Source organism: Thamnophis elegans, chromosome 2, assembly GCF_009769535.1.
Source record: "Thamnophis elegans isolate rThaEle1 chromosome 2, rThaEle1.pri, whole genome shotgun sequence".
In the NCBI taxonomy this organism is placed as follows: Eukaryota; Metazoa; Chordata; class Lepidosauria; order Squamata; family Colubridae; genus Thamnophis; species Thamnophis elegans.
Window position 1 is genome coordinate 90,596,398 of NC_045542.1, and position 20,062 is coordinate 90,616,459.

Consider the following 20,062-nt stretch of genomic DNA (forward strand, 5'->3'; position numbering starts at 1 on the left):
TAAGATTTCTGAAGTGTAAAGAGGTTCATTTTCTCTGTCTGGAGGATCCCAGAAAACAGCAGTGATATTTCACTGCATTTAGTACCATCATTCAGTTCATACATGCTCTGTAAGATACATTTTGATCACGTTGGCAGCCTTGTGTAAAATGATGTTTGCATTTTTCTACCGGTTTTAAACATATTGATGTATTCTGAACAGGAACAGTGCCACTTCATATAGCCAAAAAGCACCTAATATTTATTTCCATTTTCTAGTCTACAGTCAATAAAACATGGCGTGCATTAAAAAAGTGCATCTTAATGTTTATTCTGCTTTTGACTTTTGGTCCTGTGAACTTCATTGACCTGTTGCTGAATTTTTCCTTTTGCACTTATTAAACTATCTCTGAGGAGGATCTTGTGACAAAATTTTGAAAAAATGAGAACTGCAAATTTCTAAGTGAGACTATGAGGGAAAAAACGAAAGCAATATTCAAGATTTTTATTTTTAAAAAGGAAGGAAGATATGCTAAGTGGAAGATGGCTTTATGCAATGATAATCTAGATTATCCAGTAATTTAGGTGATAGAAATTTGTATGAAAACTTCCAAGAAGTAAATACAAAGGCCAGAGTAAATACATATAGAATCAGTATGATTCTCACTAGAAAACATGAACAAAATATGTTGGCTTGGTTACATCCCCTGTACTTTCCCATCTTGACCTAAATCTTCTGACTCCATATTTAATCTCAATTTCCCTTATTCAGAATTGCAAAACATATTCTCAAAGCAGGAAGGAAATGTATGCCACTATAGTTTAAAACATTACAAAGATGCAGGGATGATGATCAATGATTTATAGACTGCTTCATCAAAATTTTATTTGAAAATGGAAGTTACAAACCCCTTGCTTTGATCCATTTCCCTCTGAATCATTGTAGAGTAACATAAGAATCAGCTCCAAAAAAATTGAAAATTCTTCAAAGGATCTTCATTGCTGATGAAATATTCTTCTCTGATTTAACTCTAAGGTGGAAACTAAATTTCAGTTTGCAATGAGTAAATTGCTGAATAAGATTATGTCCATGAATTGAGAAAGGTTTCCCACTTTGTTTAAGAAATCTGTAATAATGAATAAACCAAAGTGAAGAAATTGATTTTCCAATCCCTCCTGATTGCCTCTAAACACTTGCTTGATTTAGAATTCAAAATGCCTTTGCAAGGTTTACTTACTTTGCAGGATCAACTTAAGGCCAATAAAGGCTTTAAATGCCAATACCCAGGCAACTTCCAAGAGAACAATTAATTGCATTGTATTCCCCATGTTTTAACCTACCAAAAAGCTTTAGGGAAATTGTACAATGCAGTGCATTTTTGTCAAATATTCCCTATACACTAGATTTTGTAATGCAACAAGCAAAACTCTACCCTATCCAATTTCTTCCAGTGAATGGTATAACCAATACAATCCAAAGGGAAAGGAAAGACAAATGATAAAAATTGTGTATGCATCATAAAGAAAAATATTATTTATTTTGAAAATAACACTAGTGTGACCATAGTTTTATAAAATCTGGCTAATAGTGGTTTCTGGATGTAGAAAGATACGTATTTATATATGAGCTTTATTGCAACAATTGTAGATTAAAACATTATAGAAAGATGGAAAAATAATAAAGATGAAATCAAGTTTGCAAAAATTGATAGATGTTCCAAGTTTATCATGTTTCATTCAAGACTGAAACTGTTGGTTTTGATTCACTCTTCTTAATATTATGAAACCAAACAAACATACAAAAGAACAAACTTGCAAACTAATCCAATAACCAAGCAAGCCAATTATCATCAATATAAAAGTACCGTAGTGAATGGTTGTTTAAAAATATTATATTATTATCTTATGTCAGATTATCGCTATTAAATTCATGACGGCATAAGGACCCTTTGGTTAGTTGACTCTTGCTTTCTCCTTTCCATCTAGCCAACGTGAAAGACTCATCAACATTGCTCACTCATCTAACTTCAGGAGGAGGAGCTAGAACTGGAAGGGCTTGGAGTCATTTGGGATAGGAGACCTAGCAAATCATAATGAATGGAAGCATCTGAGAAAAGCAAATGGCACCTAATAATTTGGAGTGAGGGGAAGGGAGATTTCTTATCACTTTTCTTTCTGACAGATTATCTGTCATTTAGCTTTTGAGTGAGAAGAAGCAGCAGCAGTAGAACAGTCTTCTATGAAAGAAAACTAATCTTTATTTTAGATCAACAAATGTTTCTGAAAATAAGGTCCTAGTACTTCACACTATGACATGGTGGTGATAGTGTAGTGTGGGTCCTCTATATTGGCAGTGTCCTTGGTTGTTTCACTTGGCCAGAAACAATTTTACCTAAAGCACTTAAACTCCAAGAAGTGCAATTGAAAAACTGCTCAGTTCAGTGTGCCGAAAGACAAATGAAGCTCCTCATCAAGGAAACTATTAAAATTAAAATAATAATAACCATCATCATCTTAGCTAATACTGCTGTGAATTGTATTTGGCCCTGCATTCTTAAAAAGCTAAGCAAATCTAAAACGATATCCCATCCCATCTCATCCCATCATTTTGTTAGCTGCCTGTCTAATTTTTGACCTGCCTCCTTATTATTTTAAGAAAAGATGCAAAGAATTCATATTGGGCACATCTGAAGTCAGGTGGCCTACCTGGGAACTAAACTATTTGACCAGTGAAATGATTAACTGTTCAATATAAATTTGTTTTAAATCAGTTTGTGACAAATGTGCAATGTGTGATTCATTTCAAAAAACTCTATAACTGTCTGTACAAAGTAGGCTAAAAATTAAAAATATATATCTTACAAATAAAATGTTTAGGAATGTAGGAGTAAGTTGTAGTGATGCTATATTATTAAAGACTAAAAAGCATGTCAGAGATCTAACTGTGGTTTACCTTCTCAGAAACCTTATGATACAATTAGAGGCCTGATGCTTTTTGTATTTTCAATAGACAATATAATCGATTGGGTGATAATTAGAAAATGTTATCACAAAATAATTTTAAAAGCTGATTGAAAAAAGTGTATAATATACGGTATTTGAAGGAGATAGGCATAGTACTGGCCATAATTTATAGAATAATTCATTTTAAGTATTGTAACATTGGACTTCAAATTGGCATGTTTGCCTGCAAACATTCCCTTACTCTATAGTTGCCACATCAACTAAACATTTAACAAATACTCTGTGCCTTAAAAAAACAAATATAACATTGACAAAAGCTAAGGAGGTAAATATGAATATTATTTCAAAAATGGGAAATTGCTAATAGATCAACCAGAGGGAAATAATCACTATATATACCCTCCTGTCTATCTGTATGATCCATACATACACGTACCCATATAAAATACTTTTTTTATTGAGGATATTGAGACACTTTAGAACTACCTCTGGTACGAAAAAAGACACTTGTATCCTTTTTTTAAAAAAGCCTTTTTGTAATAGGTTGCTTCTGAGTGAAGCAAAACTGGGATACATGTTTGCATTGTGCAGAGCAAAGGACACATTAAATGCGCAAAAGCATTTCAGCTTTCTGCTCATTAAACCTAAGTAGCAGCCAATGGGGAGTACTGAGGTATTGTCACTGGATTAAAAAAGGCAAGATGGCGGCCACAGCCAAAGCAATCCTCATCATTGTGCCATATTACTACAGATCCACTAGGGTGGTGGATCTCCAATTTATGTAGGGTAAGACACATAGGAACTGCTACGGGACCTACATCTCCTTGATTTTTCTGCCTAGTGAGTATAGATCCACTTTTGAGCATCCTGGAAGTTATTTTGGGCCGTGGATATTGCAGCCCAAAGTTATTAAGTGCTGTCTCCAGCCTCAGAAAGACTGAATAATGATAATTAAGTCCAATTACTGCAAGTGACAAATGCATGTCAATGAAGCTTAACTGGTCACAATAAAATAGCTTCTTGTACCCTGGGAAAGTTTTTCAATTTCCTGACCAGCCTACAGCCTTCGGATTTTGTATTAGTTGTTAAAATCCCATCAAAGACTAAATTAGGTCCAACCTCATTTCCCAAGATCTACCTGTTGCAACTGAATACCTCTAGGATTCAGCAGAATACAATGGTGGTTACCAATAACCCTCTGCAATAAACCAAAGGTATGGCTGCCAATTAGGCAGTGAGGCTTTTTGCTTACAAAGTGCACAAGCAGAAAGAGGGGAAAAAAAAGTATGATCCATTTTTCATCCTCTTACGATCTTGGATAAATCCAAGCATTCCTTTTAAATCTCTTCATTTCATCCAATGAAAAGGCAATCTGCTGAAAATACAGCATTGACTGTTCCTTTTGGTTCCTTGGCTAAATCTGTAGATGAGTCTCCATGCACTCTGTATTATTATTTCTTTCCACAAAAATTGCTGCTTTAGCTTACTGTCCATAGCTACTGCCTGGGCAGCTGCAGTATCTGAGTACCTGTAACTCATGAAATCATTTACCTTGGAATGCTGTAATGAAAGAAGTGGGGAACTTAAGAATAAAGCCAGGCCCCAGCTTAAATGTCTGAGTTTGAAGTTCAGTAATTATAAATCTTAAACAATGGACAAAACTTTTTTGAGTCTTGAGTGATTTCTATATTGGATTTTCCTGATCATCTGTCCATTTTCTATCCTTTCTAGGGATACATGTTTTAAAAGGCTTTCCGAGAAAATTCGGTAAAAAACAGTCATGTAAAGTTGCAAGAATCAAAAAGGCGTTTGTCCCAATTTAAATTGGTAGACTCTTTTGCTTGATCTTGTGGAATGTGAATTTGTCATGGGGAGAACCATTTCATCCAGAAATTATTGTGGCTATTAAGTGAAGAGAATGTGTCATAGAGTTTCTTCTGGCATTTTGATTTAGCAGGAGGAAACAGGAATGATGAACAAATGCATATCGTGATGGAAGAGCAAATTATGCATTGAAGATTGAAAAAAAAACCACAATCCCAATTCAGAAGCCACAATTAACACACAATACTGACTTGAATTGTTCTGATTTAGTCTGTGGTCCTACTCTGATACTCCTGGTCTCAGAAAAGACCTCTTTCAATAATTCCAGGCTTCTGTTTTAGATAACAGACAAAAGAGGGACAAGCTGCAACTGTATTTTGATATGACTGAACAAAGGGGGATATGCACGTTCTTCCGCTGGATGGAACTCCCCAGTACTACCATATACAGGAACACAGAGCTCTAGTAACCCTAGCAATCTATTTAGATGCTTTCTTGTTCTTCTTCCTCGGGGGCTAAAGGACTGTCACAAGATATAGTAGATGAAGTGTTTGCTTCATTCAGGGTTGAACTAAAATTGAGAAAGAAAAAGAGTGAGAATTAGGACCATTCAATTGTGGTAGACAGCTGAATGGCATGAATCTTCATCATTAGCATCCTCATCGTCACTATTATCATAGTCATTAGCATCAGAAACATCATCATCCAGCTTGATTTTGAAGCTACTGCTGCAAGATGACAGGAAAATTCAGGAAAACCTGCCCCTAATTTTGAGAAATAAATTTCCAGAAGATAATTTGGAGGGTTTATTTAATGAATATATTCTTCAAGAGAAGGCATTCTGCAGGCCTTAATTTTTTTTTCAACAATATTGTTCATATTATATGTTCCTAGTCAAGACAATAAGCAGTTGGGATGGAATAATGTCATGCTTGGCGATACAAGTTAAAAATATTCTAACCTTGCTCTGCTGCTAGAGGCCTCCGGGGGATGGTTATTGTCTCCCTCTGGTTTAGGATCAGGCAAAGGAATGATATAATCATTGTCCACTCCATTCTGCTCCACAGCTGTATAGAGGACAGAACTTGAACTGACATTGTCACTCGCAGTGGACCTAGAAGGACTGAATTCTGTGTTCCTGGGCCTTGTACGCATAATAGCAGGGTGATCACTTTTCAAGAACTCTTCATTGACCTGTTGATACTTCTGCTCACATGCAAGGCAATGAGAATAGAGAGAATGAATGAGTACATACACCTGTTCATCTACAGAGCTCTACATTGAAAAATGGTTTTAATTTTTTTTTTTTTTACTATAAACACTAATACACATTGACAAAAACGTACATAACACAAATAACATCGGAACTTCACGTTCCTTCTTACAGCAGATATCTATCAGCATCTTTATAAACACTATTTTCCTCTCAATAGATCTCTATGACATTTTACACTTATAATCCTATTATTTCTTACTCTTTTGCTAACCAGTCTATGTTTGATTATTTGTATCATGCAGTCTTTATTGTTCTTCTACTAATATATAACTATTCCTACTTTTGTAAATCCTACTTTCCTACATTCTTATCACTAATTCCTACTTCTATAATACAAACTCTTTCCAAACATTTTCCAAATTCTTATTTCCTATTTCTATCATCTAACAACTTATACCATTTTCCGCAAATTAAATAGTACTCTGTTTCCTCCTTTCCTTGAATTTCCTTGTTCAATTTATCCATCTCTGCACGTTCTAAGATCTTCCGTATTATCTCATCTTCATTTGGTATTGTGTTGTTCTTCCATTTTTGCGCATATGCTATTCTGGCCACTGTAATAATATGTAGAATCAGGTATAAAGTCTTTTTATTGTATTTTATTGTGGTTATGCCTAATAAAAATGTCTCTGGTTTCTAACCTACAGTATGTGATTTCCTGTTATAGTTTCCAACCAGTAAACCAGAATTTTTTGGCTGCCTCGCATGTCCACCATGTGTGATAGTATGTCCCATATGATTTCTCACATTTCCAACACATTGGGATAAGTTTGAAGATATTTTTGCAAGTCTCGCGGGCAGAAGGTGCCTTTGTACTGGTTTTCCTTGTATGCCACAGACATGGTCAGTTTCAAATTTGTTCTCCCAAATTTTTTCCAACTTTCCAATTCAATATTATAGCCAATATTTTTGCCCATCTTACCACAGTTTACCAAGTTTCCTTGACAACATCCTCTATTTTACATTTCAGCAAAAATTTGTATATTCTCCCAATCATTTTCTTCTACATACTTTGAATTATCTTATCTAATTCCTGTTGTTCCTGTTGTAGTTCGTATGCTTTAATGTCGCTATTGTATCTGGATTTGATTTACATGTATGTAAGCCAGTCTACCTTTATACCTTGATCCATCAATTCTTGTATTGTTTTCAAATTCACCTGCTCACTTATTAGGTGTTTATATCTTATTAATTTCTCTATGTCTGTAAAATTTGGGTGCTTCATTGCTTCTATTGTAGAAAACCAATTTGGGATTTTAATATAATGGGATTTTTTAATTCTTTGCCAATTTTGGAACAGCACATTTTTAATTAAGTGTCTTTGAAAATATTTGTGAGTTTTATTTTTCACATCCCACAAGAATGCGTGCCATCCCACTTGCAGGTCATGCCCTTCTAATGCCAGAATTCTCTTGTTTTTCAGTTCAATCCACTCCCTCAACCATGTTAGTGATACTGCCTGGAAATATAATTCTCAATCTGGGAGTGCTAAACCTCCCCTTTCCTTGCTATCCTGCAACGGTTTTAATTTAATCCTTGGCTTTTTTTCCTTACCATATAAATTTGGATGTTAATTTATTTAATTCTTGAAAAAATAGTTTGCCTGGATTTATTGGTGCTACTTGGAATAAAAATAAAATTCTTGGGAGTATATTCATTTTTATCGTAGCTATGTGTCCTATGAGCGACAGTTGTATGTTTTTCCAGCTCTCGAAGTCCTTTTTTATTTGTATTATTAATTTATTATAATTTATTAGGACAAGCTAGAACTGTAAGTGATTGGGAGAGAAAACCTAGCAAATCATAATGAATGGAAGCATCTGAAGAAAACAAATGGCACCTAATAATTTGGAGTGAGGGGAAGGGACGTTTCTTATCACTTTTCTTTCTGACAGATTATCTTGTCATTTAGCTTTTGAGTGAGAAGAAGAAGAAGCAGAACAGTCTTCTATGGAAGAAAACTAATCTTTACTTTAGATCAACAAATGTTTCTGAAAATAAGGTACTAGTACTTCACACTATGACATAGTGGTGATAGTGTAGTGTGGGTCCTCTATATTGGCAGTGTCCTTGGTTGTTTCACTTGGCCAGAAACAATTTTACCTAAAGCACTTAAACTCCAAGAAGTGCAATTGAAAAACTGCTCAGTTCAGTGTGCTGAAAGACAAATGAAGCTCCTCGTCAAGGAAACTATTAAAGTTAAAATAATAATAATCATCATCATCTTAGCTAATACTGCTGTGTATTTGGCCCTGCATTCTTAAAAAGCTAAGCAAATCTACAACGATATCCCATCCCATCTCATCCCATCATTTTGTTAGCTGCCTGTCTAATTTTTGACCTGCCTCCTTATTATTTTAAGAAAAGATGTAAAGAATTCATATTGGGCACATCTGAAGGCAGGTGGCCTACCTGGGAACTAAACTATTTGACCACTGAAATGATTAACTGTTCAATATAAATTTGTTTTAAATCAGTTTGTGACAAATGTGCAATGTGGGATTCATTTAAAAAAACCTCTATAACTGTACAAAGTAGGCTGTTATGCACTGTTAAGTTGTGCTTTGTGTTTTATTATCTCCTTTTTTTCTTTCTCTGACTTGTTTTGTGGGTCTTTCTGCAATTCTGCCTCCGCCTGAGTATGAGTACATACACCTATTCATCTACAGAACTCTACATTGAGCATACTTGAGTTATAATACAGCTGGATGGAACAGTAATAGTGAATATATTATCACTGCAATTCCAAAGATTTAGAAGTCATGGCTACTGAAAATGGATAGATCTTACTTTTAAGTAGATTTTTTTAGACATATATGAACTTGTGGTATCACCAGGAGTAAATGATGAGGTCAAATGCATCTCAACGTGGAATCTATGCATGCACACTGTGTTTACTTATACAATGCATTGGTTTTTTTTAAAAAAAAAGCCAAATGTTTTGGTCATGTATCTATACTTTGTTAACTTGAGATATGCCAGTTAGGTTTGAAGGGCGTTTGAAGGGCATGAACGAAGCTATTTGTCACATGAAATCTGGTTTAAACTGGGGCTGTAGGCATATCTTGGTTGCAGTCTGGTGCACCCAGCTGTAGCCATTACACTTCATCAGATTCCTTTTTCTTCTACATGCCTGACTTATTTCAGAATCATGAGCAAACTGACTGTCTTGTTGAGGTCACCAGAATGTAAGAGAGTCTGGAGAGAATAGTTCAGAAAATGCCAAATGTTAGGTTTGGTAGAAAATTGTTTAATATTTATGCTGTCATTCCCCGCCTCCAGAAATGTCAACAAATCGAGATTTGAATTTTGTAAATTACTAAGATTATAGCAGCAGTTCATAACAAGATGTTTAAAAGCTACAAAAGTAAAAAAAAAAACACCTATTAATTCAGTGTCACCTCTACAATGGCACTTTTATTTCCTGTCACTTATTTTACTTCAGATTTCAGGGAAACCTGAGAATCCCCTAAAATGAGGCTGATGTAGAAATTGGTTGGGATTCAACCCACAAATTTATAGCAATACATCTCAGGATTCCTACTACTGTTCCTAGTAAGTAACCTGATCCATGGTTAGAAAAATTATTATATTACAAAAGAGACCAAACTGGAGAATTTTGTTACAGCAATATGCATATAACTGGTTTATTTCCCAACCTCCCACTACCCTACAAAGTAAGCCCTCACCTACTAGTTATGATTGCAGCATGCTTTTTATAGAAAAAGATATTCGGATGTTGAGCTGCTTACTGAAACTGGCTCCCATTTATCATGATCATTCTAATATTAAATGACTGAGTACTGCATACAAAAGCCAAGATCTTTTAAGAGCTTATGACAATGAAGAACAATCGATCAAGATTTTAGAATTCTGGACGGCAATTAAACATTGGAATCACATCAAAAGTGCTTAATCAATAGAAAACATATTTTTTAGTACTTTCCCCAAATAATAGCCAACAACGATCAGATTTAGAGAAAAGTACTCAGTTCTCATATCCTTTTTATGGGTAAAAGAAAAGATACCTAGATAAGATTTTGATTTAAAAACTGATTCTCTTTATCTGTTCAGGTCAAATATAGTTTACCTTCTTGTAACTGTCTGTTAGCAGGTTCCCCATAAGTACTACCAGTTGAGAGAAAGATGGTCGGATCTCAAACTTTTCTTCCCAGCATTTCTGCATAATTTCATAGCTAAAAACATATGAAAGAAGATTTCAAGGTTTGGGAAAGTTTTGAAAAGTGGATGACATTTCCCTTACTTAAGAGAGACAATTGTTTACCCAAACCACTCACATTTCATTGGAGGCATGGGTAGGTTTGGACATCCGGTAGCCACGTTTAATAGCATTATAGAATTGCTCATTCATAGGCAATTCGGGATATGGCGTCCCACCTAAGAACAAAAGAGTGAACTTAAGCAACCACCATTTCTTTTTCAATTTCACATAATGACAGTGGTTGTTGGGAATGGTCCCGAAAAATGGATGGCAGAAAACACAAATATAAATCGAGAAGATTATGTAGATAAACTACAGAATAACAGTTTTATTTCATTTTAAAAACAGAATATTTGGAAGGTAGGATATATCAAAGGTTAAGCTGGACAATGTTGACCAAAGAGACATACCTAGAGTGAATATTTCCCATAGAAGAATCCCAAAAGACCATACATCACTTAAGGTAGTGTAGAGGTTGTTGAAGATGCTCTCAGGGGCCATCCATTTCAAAGGCAAGAAGGTCTATTTAAAAAAGGTAGAAAAAGGATTTTTTTAAAAAAAAAAAAAACTTCCCATAGAACTGACCATTGAAGAATTTTGAATGGTTACTTTGCTAATGATACTTTTCTGTGAATGTTAATGGCACATGTTTGCAACCTAGGAAGAACTAGGAGCCCTTCTCAGTCAAGAAGGGGAGCTCATGACTATAACCTTGCTATTGTCAGTCATACTCAGCACGATAGCAATATGACAAAGTGTGATTCCGATCAGTAGTAAAACACTTAATCAAGTAATAATAATACCAAATTCTGAATTTCATGTGTAGAGAATTGATTGCTGCTTCAAAAATAATTTACATGATGATCCCAACAGAAATCCAATTTCAAAGAAAGGACGGGTTTTTCAAAAACAGAGAGAGAGAGAGAAAAATCAAATACTCATTTCCTTCACAAGTTACAATGTATGGAGAAAATTCCACATATTGAAAACTAATAGGGCTTTAGTGAAGACATTATCTGTAATGTTTATTGGTCTCTGATCCAGTGGTGAATTCCTACCAGTTCCTACCAGTTCGGACTGGTTCAGGTGGAACAGTAACTTGGTGGACTGGGTCATTGAAACCGGCAGTGATCCAGGCCTACCACGTCCCCGAACCTGTTCTCCCGGTGGTGCCATAGGTGGTGCCATCTTGTTTTTGGCTTCTATGCACGCATAGAGCAATTTTCTTTTTTTAAAGAAATAGTTTTTATTGAACATTTTCAAGTTTAAAAACCACAAGTAAAAAGAAAAAAAGAAAAAAAACAAATAAAAATACAAAAACAAATACAAAACAGATAAAAACACAAGCAACATAACTATATAGTTTTAAGCTTATCATATCAGTATGTATATTCAGCTTTGTAGTTTATTATTTGATTGTTGCCTTCTCATAGTTTTTAACAATTCTAATACTAATGTGGTAATTATATTGTAATAGAATAATACATATAATCAGATTTTACATACATTTAGTTTTCTTCATAATATAATCAATAGTTTTAAAAAAATATTTTGTGTTTAGGCTTCTATTCGCTAACCACTTGTACAGTTTACTCCAAATTTTATAATAGTCTTTTAACTTCATAGTCATCCTGTCCATTTCAGCACATTTGAGTATCTTCCTGATTACCATTTCATTTGTGTGTGTGTATGTGTGTGTGTAGTTTTTTGTTTTTAATTTTACGCAAAGGCGATCCTAGCAGTGGTTAGTATGTGTAATATTATATATTGATATTTCTTGTCCATCTTTGGGTCTAGTATACCTAATAAACATAATTCTGGTTTCAATTTGTTCCGTGATTCCTTCCAGCCAATCCTTAATTTTAACCCAATATTTCTTGGCGTGGGGACATGTCCACCACTTATGGTAGAAGGTTCCAGATTTATGTCTACATCTCCAACATTCAGGAAGGAGATAGGTTTGGGAACATCTTGGCCTATCTCCCTGGTGGTAAGTGTCATTGGTAGAACATTTTATATAAATTCTCCTTATAAGCTACCGCCATCGGAAGCTTACAGCTTCTTTCTCACAATTTGTCACAATCTTCTAATTCTATCTTTTGGCTAAAGTTTCTGGGCCAGGTTATCACTGTCTCTTTTACAGTCTCTCCTTCCATTTTATATTTTAAAAGGAAGTTATATATTTTGGTAATCATTTTTCCTCCTGTTTCTTGCAATAATTTGTCTAATTCCAATTGTTTCTCATATATGCCATATTGTTCACGGTGCTTTTTAAACCTTGTTTTAATCTTTTTTTTTTTAAGTTTGTATGCCACCCTATTCCCGAGAGACTCAGGGCGGCTAACAATAAAAAGGGAGGGGATACAAAAAATAAAATAAAAAACAACAATTTAAAATTCTACAACAGCCATAACCTCGAATGGGGCTGGATAGTTCAACAGCCCCAGGCTGCCGGAACAGCCAGGTCTTAACTACTTTGCGGAAGGCCGGAAGGGTAGTAAGGGTCCGGATCTCCACGGGGAGATCGTTCCAGAGGGCCGGAGCAGCACAGAGAAGGCCCTCCCCCAAGAAGTTGCCAGCCGACATTGGCTGGCAGATGGAATTCAGAGGAGGCCTAGTCTGTGGGATCTAATAGGTCTTTGGGAGGTGACTAGCAGGAGGCGGTCTCTCAAGTACCCAGGTACAATACCATGTAGGGCTTTAAAAGTAACGACTAGCACCTTGAAGCATGTCCGGAAACCAATGGGCAGCCAGTGCAGCTCATGGAGGATAGGTGTAATGTGGGTGTACCGAGATGCACCCACAATCGCTCGCGCGGCTGCGTAAATAAGGCCACCATTCCATCACAATTCCTTCATGTTTCAAATCCTGGGCTGGTTTTAATTATCCTTTATTGTTTAATAATTCTGAGTAGCTCACTATTTTATTGAGGTCTGTGTTGTATGGGTAGATCATTGCCTCCATCGCCGATAACCAAATTGGGATCTTCATATAATGGCGTTTTAAAATTATTTCCCAGGTACCTAGCAGGGCATCTCTTAATATGTGCCTCTGAAAATATGAGTGGGTTTTATTTTTCCCCTCCCAGAGGAAAGCATGCCAGCCAAGTTGGAGATCGTGGCCGTCTATCATTAGTATCCTTTTATTTTTCAGTTGGATCTAATCCTGAAGCTACGTCATGGCTGCAGAGCAATTTTCGTTGTACTGCTCATGCGTGCATGCACGTGGCGCATCCCTGAGCGAACCGGCAGTAGCAGCTGATGGAACCTACCACTGCTCTGGTCATATCCTTGAATCTGCAGGCATACAAATGGAGCAACTTGTACATAGAGACCACTATTTACATTGTGAATATTACATGTATTAGATTGTTTCCATAGTGAAATACGACGGTGAGGAAGAATTGGAGATTCATGCAATTTAGAAAGACAATATACTGTAGCCGCAGACTTTTGGTGCCTCTTAAGTGAAAAGTAACTCTTGTGCTTCCCAAAATAACAGAATAGTTTCATTTATTTTAATAGTTTCTAGTTTTAATGGATTTTATTTGTACTAAAATACATCCTAAGAACTGTTAGTCATGGACTATCCTACATAAAGAGTGGATGTGAGCTTCTAGAGAGCAAAGAATTTAAAAACACAGCCTGAAATAACATTAAACTGGATAGGAAAAAAATGGTCTGGTTGAGCAAAAGACACCCTCAAAGGAAGGACATCTATATTATATTTGTTATCATCATTTCCTGTATTCCTCCCCAGCTTATGCTTTTCTGTGACATGCGAAATCAGTCTGCTTCTGTTTTTTTCCCCCTTGCTTGCGTGCTATTCTAATCACCATCTTCTAGGCTGAAAGAGGGCTCGGTTGTGCAACCAGCACCAAAAAAATAATAATTTCCAGGAAGAATTGCAAAGAACCAGGGGTTTCGTTTCCTATTTGTTGGGGAAAGCGAAGGGTAAGGGAGATTTAGAGACATGCCTTCTGTTTCCAGCTGTGCAGAATGATTTATATTGGGACTTTGATCATATTTTGGCTTCAGTCCCTGAAAGTCTCAACCTAAGTGTATGTATGCACCCCCTCCCCAAATTCAACATTCCCAGCATGGGAATGATAAGAAGATCAATAGGGTAATTTAAGTTTTATGCATGAGGAATTTGGGAGCTTGTGTATCGGTATCCATAATGATTTTTGTACTGTGTTAATGATATAACTATATAGCTATATCTATATAAGAAGAAACAGACATCACGATCTCGGGAAGTTAAAATATATTATCCACTTAGCTTTCGTTAGCCTCTGCTAACATCGTCAGAGTGTAGAAACTACCACTGAAGAGATTATTTGTCTTTATGCATCATTTATCAATTTGGCCATTGCATTTGTAATAGGCCCGTCCATCCACCTCCCACCTGTAGTTAGCTCTGTCATTTTTTGCTTCAGATATGTTAATCAATGGAGGCTTAGCTCCTGTTGCTTCCTCCCCTATTGCGCACCACTTGGGCTGCTCATCTTCAGGGAATGATTCTGAGCTGTCAGATGTTGCATTCTCTCTGCCCCCTTCCCACAAACCACCGCTCCTCCGCCTCACAGGCATATTTGATATATCAAACAGATTTATTTGTTGTTTTGCCCTTGATCTTGTAACCAGCCCGGCTCATTCCTCATTGCCCATGTCTATTATGGCTTGAAGCAGCTCTGCTGGGCTCCTCGGCATTCGGCCTGGGCTGGTTATACCTCTGCAGGACAAATCTGCATGCCCAAAGGGGTGTGTGTGTGCTGTTGATCTCTACTCCCCACTAGGAATCAGTCTCTGCTCATCCTGCATGATCTTTCTCGGTGCCTCAATGCTTGGTAATCTGGTAGCAGGTCAATGTACCTATTGATGGAATTATTGTTGGAAAACCAGGCTTCTTTCAGTAGGTGTCCCCCTTTAGTTGCATCACTGGCAACACCTTCTACCTCTTGAAAATTGAATATATGATTGTGCTCCTTCATATGGGTCCAGATCTGGGAATCGTGTTCAAGAACTCTAGTCTGTAGCTGTGTAGCCCTTTCCTCTAGATAGTTGCTTGCACAGTTACTGCAGTTAATACTGTAAACCATCAAGGATGCCTCCTCTTTGGTTAATGTTTCTTTTGGACGCATCACTCTCATTCTCAGTTGATCCAGTTTGTGCGCCACCTGACCCCATGCACTGAAGGGATGCGTGAGGCTGTTTCAGATATACCTGTATATATGGGAGCACCCTCTGTGCAGATGTTCCACTTGGACCCTCAATGGGCTGTCCGGTCCTGGGTGTAATACATCATCAGACAAAGTCCATAGAATAACTATTGAGCGTGCATATCTGATAGAGATGTGCCTGCTACTTCGCTTTGGCCATTAGTGTATTGCAGTGGGTGCCTACCCTATTGAATAATGCCCAAATGCAGCTAACTTTATGTGCAGTGGGACGGTTGCTTTTGTTGTGTAAAATGTGGTCCATGCTCATGATTTTTCAATACACACCTGTGTCAAGCCTCCTATCAGGATTGCGGCTGACAAGCACATCCAGGATGGCCAGTGTGGTATTGGCCTCCTCCCCCATTGTAAATTGAATCTCTGAGTATATGGAATTAAGGATTCTCATGAATCTGGTCTTGTCTTGCTGTTTAATAATTGCAAATGTGTGGTCGATATAACATGCCCAAAACTTGGGCTTGTAGATTTTCATTCCTCATATCAATGGTGTCATTTGTGATGTGGTCAAGAAGGGAGATGCCCGATATCCAATGGAGCATTCACAATTTTTCATGGCATGGGGAAAGCTTTCGGTCACTGTTGTTGCTGCCCAGCATTCAGTGCCATACAGTGTAACAAGGCGATGGTTCTCTTGTAAATCTTAGATTTAAGATGGGTTGGCATTTGTCTGTCACATAACACACCAATGAGTTCTAACCAATGCATCCAGGCTGCAATCACCCTTGCTCACACCTCGCCATTGATATTGCCATTGCCTTGGAGGTTGGACCTAGATACTGAAAAATGTCCACCTTCTTCAGGTTTTCTCCATTGATTTGAAGCATTCCAGGGGTGGTGACAGTCTCTAAGTTCTCAGTTTTCATAATGTTGAGGCGGAATTCGAAATGGTTGAGGCGATCATTCCATGTTTGAATTTGCTGCTGTTGTTCATGTCATTTGAACTTGCTGCTGTTGTTCGGTGGTGGAAGCAAGCATAATATCATCAGCATAGAGCATAGTTCAGGGTGTGTTTTGCTGAAGGTCATGTGTAATGATATCCATGACTAATATAAACAGAAGTGGTGACAGTGCAGAGCCTTGGTGCACACCAAATGTCACTGGGAATCTGTTGGAAAGGCCAGCTGGGCATCACAGTTGGCTGGCTGCTGATATTCTTGTATAGCGTTTTAACCCAGTCAATGACTGGTTCAGATGCTGTGATCCTGGAGAGCATACCAGATTAGTTGGTGTGGAACACAATCAAACGCTTGCTCCAGGTCTAGGAAAGCCACACCTTCTCATGGTGTTTTTCTATGAGTTGTTGGGCTGCAAAGATGGCGTCAGTTGTTCCACATCCTTTAACAAAGCCACATTGGCCGATGGTGAGTTGGGTGATTCTGCAAATGCATTGATCAAGGATCCTCTCAAAGATCTTCACAGTGTGACACAGAAGGCAGCTTGGGTGATAGCTGGTAGTCAGCTGGGTCACCCTTGTTGTTGAACATGGGAATTGTAACACTTGTTGACCAATCAGTTGGTACATGGCCAATGTTCATTATAGCAATGAAGAACTCAGTCAGTCAAGGTGTCTTGCATTTCCTTTAGTTTCTGGAAGTCCGCAGGCAGGTCAGGTCCAGGGGCCTTCAGGTTCTTCATTCTGTCCACAGCATTGTCAACTTCCCTCCCCAGTTATGAGTGAAATGGCTCCATGTGTTGGTGTGTCTTCTGGAATTGGTGGATGTGGGACTTCGATGTTGGAGATCTCATTGAAATGATCCTTCCATCATTGCAGGATCTCCTGTTTGTCTTGGAGTCATTTGCCATCCTTCACACATATGTAATGCTTGATGTCGTGTGCTAAATTGGTGAAAATCTCTCGTTAAATTCAGGAAAAAGTTCACATTCCAGAGACTTAGAAATGAAGATACTTCCATGCAAAATTATTTATGAAGAATGTCAAAACAGGTTCAATTATCTGGTGAGTGAGATCAAAACAATCTCTGTGAAATATTTTATGTTTGTTTCTGAAACATAAGCTCCTTGAGATACTTTGCGATTTCATGATAAAAAATAAGCCACACTTTAAACAAATGAATACATTTAAAGAAAACAAAAATAATTAAAACAGCAATCAAATTGTGAAAACAATAGCAAATTTGTGGGTATATGCCTTCCCGAAGAAATTAAAAAGATCAGGTGTAGCAAGGAACCTACCGTAACTCTCTTTATTTTGGATTACAGCCCAAGTAATCTTGCTACTCACATTTCCTTTGGAAATATAATTTGAATCCCGCATGATGTCCCTGGCTAGGCCAAAGTCACAGATCTTCACCAGTTTCCCTTCGCAGATCAGTACGTTTCTTGCAGCCAGATCACGGTGCACACACTGGATAATAAGGGAAAAGACATGCTGACTGTGTAGACATATACTTCGGGTGTCCTGATTTTTATTTCAAAAGTAATTATTGTGCCTCGGAATTCCTTGGAATTAAGCAACAGCACAACATGCAGTGAGACATGTAACGCACATGATGAAGAGGTTCTTGGGCAGCTGCTCTAGAGACATGTGGAAATACTGCTGTCTAAGCTTTATGACTTCATTTTGTCCTCTCACACCACAGCCTCATTTTGTAAACTTCACAATTCTTTAAAATACTCTGGAAAGGCAGTGCAGGAAGAGCCACAAATATGCAAGTACCAGTGTTTTAGAGGTACTTGCAAGACCTTTATCCCTGGCACTGTCACATTTTTTCTATTTTTATATTAGACATGTGAAAATATTCCTTCAGGTAGCAAGTGCCAGGAGCCCAGCACTTGGGCTCTTCTCAACTTGTTCATCTTGAATTTGGAAACAGAGTTTGCCCCCACCAAACCTGCAAACTACCTGGTTCCCCATGGTATACACATCCTATCAGCAGTGTTGAAAGAATATTTGGTAGTCAGTTGAACAAAGATTAGGGAGAGAATACTTTCTCAGATATTGGATGTCTTGGGTTAAATCTAAGGCTGCTACGTTCTACCTCCTTTGCCTTGCTTCACACACAAGTGTGTGGAAGTAGGAATTGCAACCAGTCACAAGAGAAAGAAAAACAAAAAAATTGTTTCTTCCCATTTCTTACTATATTGTGGCATTTTTGCTCATGTCCCAAAGAACCTAGAATCATACAAAATCAGAGAATATGATTTTGAACACTAAGTTTATATGTCATGTAAAGCCATCTTTTGTTTAACCACAGTTTGTTGAATAGCCACAGTTGCCTGGTTCAAATAAAATGGTGTGTTTTAGAAACTACAATGGCTGAATTCATACTTCATTGCAGAATTAATTCCTTGTACTTTGAGATGCTGCTATTCTTTTGTCCTTCAAATTCATTATTACATGTACAGTATATGCCACCTATCCGGCTATTCAAATTCATTGCTGGGTAGAACTTGAGAAATTCTCTGTCTTACATGTTTCCCACCCATATATTTTTTTCACTGTGTGGTACTAGCGACATCCATACTGTATGTGACATCTTAATGCCGGCTTGTGAGGATGCACTTCAGGAAAAACAACCACAGATTATGTGGTAACGTAAAAGCAGTTTCTTTGTCTGCACAAGTTTTATCCTTTTTCCCCCTCCTTGCCATCACTATTAGTCAAATGCCTCACATGACCAAAATCGCTCAACTCTGATCAAGATTATTACTACAAAGACATGCCAATGAGTGAGCCATTATGTCTGAAATGAACCTTGTGACACAATTAATTGGATTTGTTGTGATGCTTACTAGGCTGTACTACAAAGCTTTTTTTTTTACTACCTGAAGGAGAAAATCCCCCCCCCCCTTCATTTAATCCAAGGTTGTTTAATACCCCAAGTTAACCAGGTTTGGGAGCATGTAACGCAAAATATATTCAGAAAATCTTCTATTTAATTGGTAAGGAAGAAGACAAACCAACAGTCAGCTTCCCATTCACGACCTATCAAATCTGTATTCTGAGGGACTACCTCACTTTGCTTGAAAAAGCTGAACATACTGAGCTAGTCTTTTCTTACTGAATGTCATGGCTTTTGGTTGGTGCATGCAGGGGGCATTAGGTAAACATGGGTGGTTGTGAAAAAGGTTGCAGTAATGTCTAAACAAACAACATACCAAAGTCTAGTAACACCTACACTAACAGCCCTCCTATTTATGCTTTTGAGAGAAACACCCTTGTTCACCTCCACCTGTTTCTGCTTCTTTCTTGAGCACAAACACGTCCCCAACCACGTCCCCTTCTCCTTTGAAACCAGATATCCAAAAATATAGTTATATAATCCCGAGTGCAAATATATTTACGTTTTTAGAAGCTAAGAACTCCATTCCCTTAGCCACTTGGAAGCTAACTCCAAGAAGATCAATATAGCTGAGGAGAGGAGACTCGCTGATCAAGGTCACTTTTTCTGAAGCTGGAAATATAAAATAATAGTGTTTATTAACCCACCACCCCTTTAAAAGACAGACACATAAAACCTTTCTGCACACTTACATATAGCAGACTTGGTGGAATATAAGATCAATGGCATATAAGATCAATGGAATCGGAAGTTTCC

General features: G+C 37.3%; 1 protein-coding gene across 2 annotated transcripts in view; it reads right to left on the reverse strand.

Moving 5' to 3' along the window:
- Window positions 1–469: 469 nt before the first annotated feature.
- The window catches only part of PDGFRB (platelet derived growth factor receptor beta), a 102,637-nt gene continuing 83,044 nt past the window's right edge, over window positions 470–20,062 (reverse strand). For both annotated transcript variants that reach the window (XM_032208652.1, XM_032208653.1), the window contains 7 exons: window positions 19,809–19,918; window positions 17,746–17,868; window positions 10,675–10,786; window positions 10,341–10,440; window positions 10,133–10,238; window positions 5,728–5,972; window positions 470–5,337 (listed from right to left, as the gene is read on the reverse strand). In XM_032208652.1, coding sequence (XP_032064543.1) covers window positions 5,250–5,337; window positions 5,728–5,972; window positions 10,133–10,238; window positions 10,341–10,440; window positions 10,675–10,786; window positions 17,746–17,868; window positions 19,809–19,918 — 884 coding nt within the window. In that variant the 3' untranslated portion in view covers window positions 470–5,249. The remainder of the gene's footprint in view (window positions 5,338–5,727; window positions 5,973–10,132; window positions 10,239–10,340; window positions 10,441–10,674; window positions 10,787–17,745; window positions 17,869–19,808; window positions 19,919–20,062) is intronic.